General features: G+C 42.0%; 1 protein-coding gene across 1 annotated transcript in view; it reads left to right on the top strand.

Moving 5' to 3' along the window:
* The first annotated feature begins 4,079 nt into the window (after positions 1–4,079).
* LOC119571566 overlaps positions 4,080–11,042 on the top strand; it is a 15,928-nt gene continuing 8,965 nt past the window's right edge. The window contains exons 1-2 of the mRNA XM_037918813.1: positions 4,080–4,550; positions 4,663–4,758. Of these exons, the coding sequence (XP_037774741.1) occupies positions 4,151–4,550; positions 4,663–4,758 (496 nt within the window). The 5' untranslated portion in view covers positions 4,080–4,150. The remainder of the gene's footprint in view (positions 4,551–4,662; positions 4,759–11,042) is intronic.

Here is an 11,042-nt window from a genome sequence, read left to right as displayed (position 1 = left end):
GTTATTATTTGTTATTATTATTGTTATTACTATTATTATTGTTGTGGTTATTAGTATTATGCACAAATATATACTATAACTCAATGATTGCAATAATAATGAAACAATTACAATAATGATGATAATAATTGCAATAAGATGATAATGATGATGATAATGATGATAATGATGATAATGATGATGATAACGATATATGATGATAAATCATGATAATGATGATTGATAATAACAGGAATTGTCTCATATATAATATAAAAAAGGTAAAAGAAAAACATTCCCAAAATCAAAAAAAAGCGGCAAAATCTAGCGAAATTAGCCTTTTGAGAGTTTACTCCAAAATGACGTTTTTCGATTTCTTGGGTGATTTCGGCAATTATTAGGGTAATAATGATAATGATTACCAGAATTGTATTAATCATAACAATAATGATGATAAAGTGAGATAAAGAGAATTTTGATAACATTTGAATATTATTTATTATTATTTTATTATTATTATTATTATTATTATTATTATTATTATTATTATTATTATTACTATTATCTTATTATTAGTATTATTGCCAAACATATATTATAACTGTAATAATAACAATAATAATAATAAGTATAATAATAATAATATAATGCTAGTGGTTATAATATTGTTATTAGTATTATTATTGTTATTATTATCATTATTATTATTTGTACTGGTAGTATAATTGCAAAAATAATTATTATAACAGTAATAATTACAGTAATAACGATACTAATTAAGATAATGATATAAATAATTATTATAAAATCGTTATTATTTTATTATTATTGTTATTACTATTATTATTGTTGTGGTTATTAGTATTATTGAAAAATTATAACTCCAAATTGCAATAATGATGATAATAATTGCAATAATGATGATAATGATGATGATAATGATGATGATGATGATAATGATGATGATAACGATAATAATGATGATAATCATGATAATGATGATGATAATAACAGGAACATTCTCCATATATAATATAAAAAAGGTAAAAGAAAAACATTCCTAAAAGTCGAAAAAGCGGCAAAGTCTAGCGAAATATAGCCTTTTGAGAGTAGACTCCAAAATGACGTTTTTTTCGATTTCTTTGGTGATTTCGGCAATTATTAGGGTAATAATGATAATAATTACCAGAATTGTATTAATCATAACAATAATGATGATAAAAGTGAGAATAAAGAGAATTTTGATAACATTTGATTATTATTATTATTATTATTATTATTATTATTATTATTATTATTATTATTATTATTATTATTATTACTATTATCTTAATTATTAGTATTATTGCCAAAAAATATATTATAACTGTAATAATAACAATATAATAATAAGTATAATAATATAATAATAATAATGCTAGTGGTTATAATATGTGTATTAGTATTATTATTGTTATTATTATCATTATTATTATTTGTACTGGTAGTATAATTGCAAAAATAATTATTATAACAGTAATAATTACAGTAATAACGGTACGCCGGGCACGCCTATTGGCGTGATAGTCGTAATACCCGTCCCGACGGGGACGCCTATACACGTGCAATTTGTATCCCTGTATATATGAATGTTTTTGAGCTATTTTTGTATGAATATAAAAGTTAATATGCTTGAATATGATTATACAAATATATGTGTATATGTTTAGTTCGATATACGTGTTTTATTTGTCGTGTTTGTGCTTGTTCGACGTGTTTTTCGCATAAGCGGTCCCGCTCCCGCCTATACGCGTGAGGTTACTGGACCGTCCCGATGGTATACGTCTACTAGCGTGCTAATCGTAATACATACCTTTCCCGACGGGGACGCCTACACACGTGCAATTTGTTCGTACGGTGACAGGAGAGGATGGTCATTGCAGTAAGTATTTGAAAAAGGAAGAAGTAAGTTGTGTGGCAGTATTGTGAAAGGGGATAAATGTGTGAGCGTGTGTAAAAGTGTGTAAGGGACTCGTAAGGTGACGGGGAGAGGACGGTCATTGCAGTTAGTATTTGAAAAAGGAAGAAGTAAGTTGTGTGGCAGTATGTGAAAAGGGATAAATGTGTGAGCGTGTGTTAAAAGGTGTAAAAGGGACTCTGCGGTGACGGGGAGAGGACGTCACCGAGGAATCCCGGTTTTTTGAAATGTTATTAGTAATTTCTTTATTTTTTCTCTCTGAAACCTAAACAGTCACTCAGCAAGTTTTCTACCATGACGTTCGTCCTTACTGTACTTTGTGTCTGTGTGAGAATGAGAGCGAAGAGAGAGAGAGAGAGCATGTGCGTGCGTGTGTGTGTGTGTGTGTGGTGTGTGTTGTGTGAGAGAGAGAGAGAGAGAGAGAGCATGTGCGTGTGTGTACGTTTCTGCATGTGCGTGTGTGTACGTGTGTACGTTTCTGCATGTGCGTGTTTTACGTGATTTTCTAGATCTTTTGGGGGACAATGATTGCCAGTAGAGTAGTTCAGCCATAGTTTACCACGTTTCCCGAATTACCTCACGTGACCCGACATGGCGAATCTGATTGGCTAATGCCTCTGAAAAATCGCAATAAAAGGCGACCCAGAGGGGAAGGTAATCCGGGCCATAAGTGAAAGGCCCGGGCGAAGCCAGAACTTCGCAAATCTCAAGCAAGGGAAGGTAATCACTTGGATGGAAGAATTTGCCTTCGACAATGTCAAGACAACTCTCTGTACGCCGCGGCCGCAAGCCAAGGATTTCCCCTGCTGTTCGGGATCTCTCGTTCAGCGACGTTGATGACCCCCAGCCATCGACGTCGGGAATCCAACGCTTGCGGAATGCCCCAGATCCTCTTCTATACCTGTATTCTACAGACGAAGAGGATTATACACCTCCTCTGAAATTGCCTAGGACTAGCGATCTCTCTGGTAAGTTTTCCTTTTTTTGACTTGTAAAAAACATTGACTTTGTTTCTGCATACCAAGACTATTTCCACAGAGAACTCACGTTTACCTTTGTATTTTTTTTTACAGAAGTTGAAATCTCCACTCGATTTGACGGTGACGACTCGGATTGGGAGGGATCGAGTTCGATACCGAAGAGTCGGGTGTGGACGACGACTCAGATGAAGATTTTGACTATGTCCCGCTGGTGGATACCTCTTTGGACTCCGACGAGCCCCTCACAGAATACGTCAGACGACATTGGGAGCGTAATGCTCCGGGAACTCCCTCTTTTTGTTGGTCGAAGAGGGAGAATTTCGTCAGGCGTCACTGCTTCGAGGGGACACCGGGTGTGAAAGCACCCCTTGAAGACTCGTCGACCCCATTAGAAGTGTTCACCAGTGTGTTCCCAGAGGAGTTGTTTCAGACCATCGTGGACGAGACGAATCGGTAAGTAAAAACAATATCTCTGTATATTCTGACTTGAAAATCGTAATTTTCTACATGTCTTTTTTTGAAAACCCCCTGATTTTACAATGTCTTTTTCTTCCAACCACAGGTATGTTTCGACAGAACCCGCGCACCCCTTCATCCCATATGAAGGGGTGGGAGGACACAACGGTGCGGGAAGTCCGCTCTATGTCGGCTTACGATTCCTGATGGGCCTTCGTCGAAGAGGGCCAGAGGGAATGGTGGTCGACGGACCCGTTGATGTCCTCGTCGGTGTTCGCCAAGACGATGACCAGGGACCGCTACGATGCCCTGACCTCCGCGCTCCACTTCGCTGATAACGAAGGGGAGCATCCCGCGGAGGACAGGCTTTGGAAGCTGCGCCCTGTGTTAGACGTCTTGGAATCGACGTATCGATCCGCCTTCGTCCCGAACAAGAACGTGACCGTCGCCGAGAGCTTGTGGGCCTTCAAGGGCGTCACCACGCCCTCCAGTACAATCCGAGCAAGAGGGCTAGGAGAGGGCTCGAAGGTCTACAAGCTTTGCTCGTCCGACGGTCCAGAGGCAGGGTATACGGCGGCCTTCAAGATCTACATGGGGAGGACCGCGGCGTATTTCCATCCAGCATGAAGGCCGTCACCGACCTGCCTGGAGAAGGCAGATCTATTCGACAAGGGGTACCAGTTATACACCGACAACTGTAACCTCCCCGACTCTCTTCCATTACCTGCAGGCCAGGAAGACCAGTGCAGTTGGGACTGTGCGTCTCAACCGGCGTGGCATGCCCTCGGACCTGCAGGCGAGTCGGGGACAAATCGACTTCCGGTCCAGCAAGACCGGAATGATCTGCCTTCAGTGGGTGGACAAGCGTCCTGTTACGATGCTTTCTACCGCCCACACCAGCAAGGTCGTTACCCTGCCTCCCAACCGCCGAGGGGTGGAGAGGTCGAAGCCTGAAGTTGTCGTTGCCTACAACAACGGCATGAAGGGCGTCGACCTCTCGGATCAGCTGGCGCAGTCATATCCAACGACGAGGAAGACCGTCAAATGGTATAAGAAGATTTTCTTCTACCTATTGGATATGACTACGACCAACGCGCTGGCTATCCACCGGGCCCTCGGCGGTAAACTTACTCAGTTTGAGTTCCGAAAGGAACTCGTTCGAGGATTGCTGCAGCAAGGTAAAGCATCTGACCCTTTATTTTTTCTTTATTCTGATAAAGAAATGTTATATTCAATGTTTTACATGTCCTTTTTTGTCTTACAGTCTTTTTTTCTTGCATCTATTTACAGGCGGTCCCCGTGGCTCCTTCCGGCGGAATCCTCCTCAGGCTCGCCACGAGGAGGAGGTTCTCCAGCAGGCACACTTGCCAGTTGACACACCGCATCGTCGGTGGCGTCGGTGTGTGCTCTGCTGGAGGAACCACCGGCGCAGGAAGGAGACCAGGGTGATGTGCAGTTGCTGCGGCACCTCACTTTGTCCAACACCCTGCTTTCAGGCCTTCCATGCCTGAAGGTCGTTGGGCAACAGTTGTAAATAGTGTAAAATATTTTATGTACATAGTTTCTATGTATTTATTTATTGAAAATGGAAAAACACCGTGCTTTCAGGCATTTCATGGCTGAAGATAATTTGAAAATGACAAACTTTGATATTCTTTATGTAAGTAATGTGTATATATACTATACATATACTATTTATGCATTTGTATATGAAATTTTGATAAAAATAAAATTGAAGTTTTACGCTATGTTTCGATCTCACGCACAGACAAACCATCGACTTTACACCCTAAAATTTGTGATATACACGTAAATTGGACTTTATACTATAGTATGAAGCAATAAAATCGTTCATAGGACATATAATAAAGATACAGTGAGTCTACAAACTTTTACATGTTTCTTGAGTACAAAAACTTTACGTTGCGGTTACTCGCAAACCAACCATAAGAGCGCGCTGAAACTTCGCGTGCGTGATGAGACGGCCCGTGCGCGACGAGCGCGCGCTCCCGGCTTGACGAGAGTTGCCGCTCTATTTCCCGTCAAGTTAGGTTTTACAACATTGTTCGACCCGTCGGTAAGGGGATATATATATATATATATATGTTATATATATATATATATATATATATATTATATATATACATAAATATATATTTATATATATGTATATATGTATATATACATACATATATAGTAAATATATATATATATATATATATATATATATTTCTGTATATATATATGTATATATATATATATATATCATATATTATATATATATATTAATATATATTATATATAAATATATATTCTATATATTTATATATTGTATAGATATATTATATGATATATATTATATATATATATATATATATATATCTATATATATAACTATAATATAATTAATATATATATTTATATATATATATATATATATATATATTTACATAAAAAATAAAACTACACAAAAAAATATATATATATAAATAATATATATATATATATATATATATGTATGTATTACATATAATATATATAGTTACACACAACACACACATCACACAATATATATATACATATATATATATATATTTATATATGTGTTATTATTGATATATAATATATGTATGTATGTACATATATATATATATATATATATATATATAGTATATATATATATATAGTATATATATAATATATTTATGTACATATATATATATATATATATATATATATATATACTTTATATATATTATATACATATATATAAATATATATTAATATATATATATATATATATATATATATATATTATATTATATACATATATATATATATATATTAATATATATATATATCTATATATATATATATAATATATATATTATATTACATATTATATATATATTATACATATATAGATATATATATATATATATATATATCATATATATCTATATATATATATAATATATCTATAGTACTATATATATATAATTATATATAGTTATTATATATATATATATATATATAATTTATGTACTATATAATTATATTTTATATTATATATATAATTTCTAATATATATATATATATATATATCTATATAGATTATATATATGATGATATATTATATAATTATAATATATTATATATATATTTATATATATATAGATAATAAATTGGGTTATATATATTATTATTATATATATATATATACATTATTATATTATGTTATATATAGTATTATATATTATTTATTTAATATATTTAAGAAGTTTACATATTATACTATGTTAAATCGCAGACCCACCTTTTGGTAGGGTTCATGAGGCTGCCTCATCAATGGCATTAAAGTTGTTGTAGCCTTCCACTTTTCGCTCGTGTGGGTATGCTCTCAACAGCGCAAGGCCTTGGAATGCCTGCCAGTGCCTTGTCTGTTTTCCATCTTGGATTCGGTCGTGGTATTTCGGCTGGGCCACTATCCATGAGGGTTGTTATAGTGCCATAATGGTCACTAGTGACGGTCTCATCGACACGCCAGCCAATCCTCTCCACCAGAGTCGCAGTGGCCAGGGTGAGGTCTAGGACCCCTCCTCTGACATGCGTTGGCTCCTGGCGTTGAGGAGAGCGATCTCGGGGAATGTCTCAAGTACGTTGGCTATGTGATGGCCAGCCGCATCCGGTGCCCTGCAGGGAGCCAGGATGGGGTGGTGTGCATTGAAGTCTCCCCCTATGATCACTCGGTCGTGTGCTGCAGAAGCACATACCTGGCTGATGTCTAAGCTACTACAGTGTGGCCGGCTGTACACATTGTACAATTTCAGGGGCCAGTTGAATCTCGACGGCAAGAGATTCAACATCTCCACAGTGCGGTGCATCGGCTATTGCGGAGCAGGGAATTGTTGCTTTGACCAGGGTCATCAGGCCTCTTTTGCCATCGGAAACGTGCAGCGCGTGTAGACGTGATACCGGAGAAGCGAACAGCTTCCGCTGATAATGTCTCCTGGAGCATGACGATGTCAATGCTCCTTGATCGCACTATTGCGTGGAGGATGGCACTCCTTGAGGAGGAAGCCACAGATGTCCACTGCAGAATACTTAGATTGCGTGCCATGATGTTACTAATTGATAGTTACATCAGAGACATCGTCGTATTCGGATTGACAGTCGGAGTCTGACAACTCCATTGTGAGATCCTCACTGCTTGAGGGGTCTCCTTCGGCTGTCAGGCTATCCCTGGCTCCACTGGGGGGTGGAGAGCCTTTGGTAGCTCTGACTTGACGTGTTTGGCTTTTCTCTGGCCAGCTGTTTCTGTGCATGGCTGGCCTTGCCTGGGCAGGGTCAGCTTCTTCTGATTCGGCTTGTGGCACTGAATCAGCCTGGCTAGGCTCTGCCTGTGAGGGCATAGCCTGGGTTGAAGTGGGGAGGGGAGTCTCGACCTGGGGTGAGGGAGAGGATTGGGCTGATTTGGCCCTCTCCTTCTTCCTTCCCTTTATGCTTGCGACAGTCTGTTTTAATGTTGTCATGGCGATCTCGACTGCCTTATCCGCCTCTTCCTTGGTCCTGGACAAGGATACTGCCACTGCTGTGACTACAGCAGAGATCAGGATCGACATGTCCCCCTCGTCGAAGAAATGTCTTCTGGATCTGGGGAGAACCATGTGGTGCTGTTGGAACCTTCTTCCTGTGGTTCCTCTGCACTTGTTTTACTTGGGGGATACTCCTATTTGTCGGAGATCTCGGTTTCGGCTGGGGGGCAGCTTCCTTCCTCTTAGGAGGTCGGGAAGCCTTTTCGCTTTTGTTCCTCCCCCAGACGTAGGTGCCTGGGGGGGGGCAGGAACAAAGACTGGTCGCTTCTTAGCAACCTCTTGCCGTTTGAGGGCCGCCTCTTTCCTGACAGAGCAAGCCAGGCTCCAGGCGTGATGCCTCTTGGCGCAGTTAGGACACTTGGCTGTTGTGTCCTTCTTATCTTCTTATAGCCTTGATGCACACCTCGGTGTTGTGTGCCTTGCTACAGACACCACATTTGGCTTGGCTGTGCAGTTAGCCTGGTAGTGTACTACTGGCACTTGAAACACCGCAGTGGTTCAGGCACGTAAGTTCGTAAGTGGTAGGTACCCCAGTTACCCAGATCAAGGGTAGAGCTTGGGCTACCTTTCATGGTCACCAGGACTTGCCTGGTTGGAGTCTTCTCCTTCGACATTCGGGAAGCCTCCACGACCTGTGGGTGTGATGTTATCACCTCCACATCGTATGAGACTGAGAAGCCAAGTAGCACCATCTTGGCCCTCTTTCCTCAGGATTCAGTGGCGAGAGGCTCACTTTCCTCCCATCTTTTAGCTCCTTGTTTCCTGCAGGAAACAAAGGGTGGCCTGATCTTTGGGCATGATGATCATGCCCTGATCTCGCGCAATCCGGATCGACAGCTGGATTTTGCGCTGGCTCTCCAATGCCCTCACCATTTGGTAGGCATTGTCGAAGCCTTCGGATTTGACGGGGACCTTGAATTGCGGGAAACGCCTTGGGGGTCCAGACTCGCCATCAGAGTCGGTCTCCGGCCTCGGACGTTTCGGTCCGCCCTTTCGGCTTTGGGGCTTGCTCGTGGGGGCACCAGCTGTTTCGGCTGGTTCAGCTGGTGCTCCTGATTCAGTCAGTGGGGTCATCTGAGGGGTGCTCAGAGGCCTTCCTGGTCTGGGTGCTGGCCTGGAGGGGCCAGCACGAAAGTCCATCTGTTGGACGATCTGGTGGACGGACATGTTTGTACATGCTTTTTCTGTCTTGTCCACCATCTTGGCAGCAGGCATGACAGTGTCATCCTGTGCTCGGGGTTTTCTTTTGCCACCCGGAGGCACGTAAGGCTTCAGGGTGGCTGCCGTGGTCTGGGCTTTGCACGGGTCGTCAACAATATCGTCTGTCTGTGGGGGATTTTTTGTTTTGTTTTCCATGTACTTGGCAGTGCTTCATCCACTCACGCCCCCACCCACCACGGAGTCCAACAAGGGGAAGCTGAGTGTTAGAACCAATGTCTAACAGCAACAGGGGTGATGAGTGGATACACTCAGCCAATTAGCCGTTTGCACTGGTACGCACGGACGGTGTGGGTACCAACGGCAGCATGACTGCTTGACCCTAGCCTCCCGAGGGAGACCAGCCGATTGACCTGACCGGGCCTGGATCAGGCCGCCTGTCTTGCCAGAATAGAGGACCAAAGAGGCGTGTTGCTAGCCGCAGGGCGTACTCGTGCACGGCATCGCTCAACCTCCAGGACTCCCGTCTCCCAGCTCACAAGGATGCCACGCACGGCAAACACGTGGGTAGGTGTCAACCTCTGGGAGTATCCCAGAGGGGATGTCCTTCCGCCTACAGGACATCATTGATGGGAACACTTCTGCTCCTCCCTCAGTGAGGAAGGGAGCTCTTTCACCTTTTCCAGGCAGTTCCTCTCCACTCCTCAGAGAGGACCTGTACCCTTTTTCAAAGTGAATCCCTCTTTTCTCTGAAACGCCCAAAGGTTGTTTCACCTCAGTGAGAAAAGAGGGGGGTCCTGCACCTGTTCCTGTCAGTTCCTTCATCCCTCTGAAACAGCCGGCCACAGACTGTTTCATCACAGTGAGGGAGAGAAATTAACATTTTTCCAGGAGGTTCCTATGGCAGGACGGTTTTAAGGTAATCCCTCTTCTCTCTGAAACATCCAAAGGATGTTTCACCTCAGTGAGAGAAGGGGGGTCCTGTACCTGTTCCAGTAAGCTCCTTCATCCCTCTGAAAACAGCCAACCACAGACTGTTTTTATCACAGTGAGGGAGAGAAGCTAACTTTTTTCCAGACAGTTCTTATGGCAGGGTGGGTTTAACGTGAATCCCTCTTCTCTCTGAAACACCCAAAGTTTCACCTCAGTGAGAGAAGAGGGGACCTGTACCTGTTCCAGTAAGTTCCTTCATCCCTCTGAAGTAGCCAACCACAGACATTTCATCACAGTGAGGGAGAGAGACTAACTTTATCCAGGTACTTCCTATCACAGGACGGGAACTTAATGTTCTGTCTAGCAGCTGCTATTAGACAGAACCTGGCTGAAGGCCTGACAAGGGGGCTTCTACCTGCCTATCGCCCTATTCGAAAGAAAAAGAGTGGCAGTCATCAGATGGTCTGCCCAGACCAGTCCCTAGCAAAAGAATGGCAACTCTATGCACACCGTAAGGCAGGCCTTCTAAGGCCCCCCAGACACACCCTCCCCTGCGGGAGGTAAAGGTCTGCCCACGTCCGAGCACGCGCCCGAAAATGGGGTCCAGTTCACCAGAAGGTGTGCACAGAGTTATCCTAATGCCGAAAATTCGTATAGGAAAGAGTAGGCTAGGAGAGCACGAGGCTACATGCAAGCACATAGCATCGTGGCATCAAACAATGGGGGCGCGTCACCGTCCGGTAACGCGGAAGAGCCGAGGCCGAAATTGCATGGGACCGGGCGCGGTACATCTCTTTAATACGCCCATGCAAAAGCCACACGACCGAGAGATCATGGTGACTCTTGGCGTTGCTCGGCTCCACCCGCTGCGCCCCGTCCGCCGGAACCGATCCTCTCTCTTCTCTCTGAATCGTCCAAGTAAGGACCGATTCACCGCAGGGAGAGAGGAGAGGAGAGGCGAGGTCCTTCTTCTTCAGCTGCTCG

The sequence above is a fragment of the Penaeus monodon genome, unplaced genomic scaffold, assembly GCF_015228065.2.
Source record: "Penaeus monodon isolate SGIC_2016 unplaced genomic scaffold, NSTDA_Pmon_1 PmonScaffold_69, whole genome shotgun sequence".
In the NCBI taxonomy this organism is placed as follows: Eukaryota; Metazoa; Arthropoda; class Malacostraca; order Decapoda; family Penaeidae; genus Penaeus; species Penaeus monodon.
The sequence above is the reverse complement of the archived record's forward strand: the minus strand, read 5'-3'. Positions and strand labels throughout refer to the sequence as shown.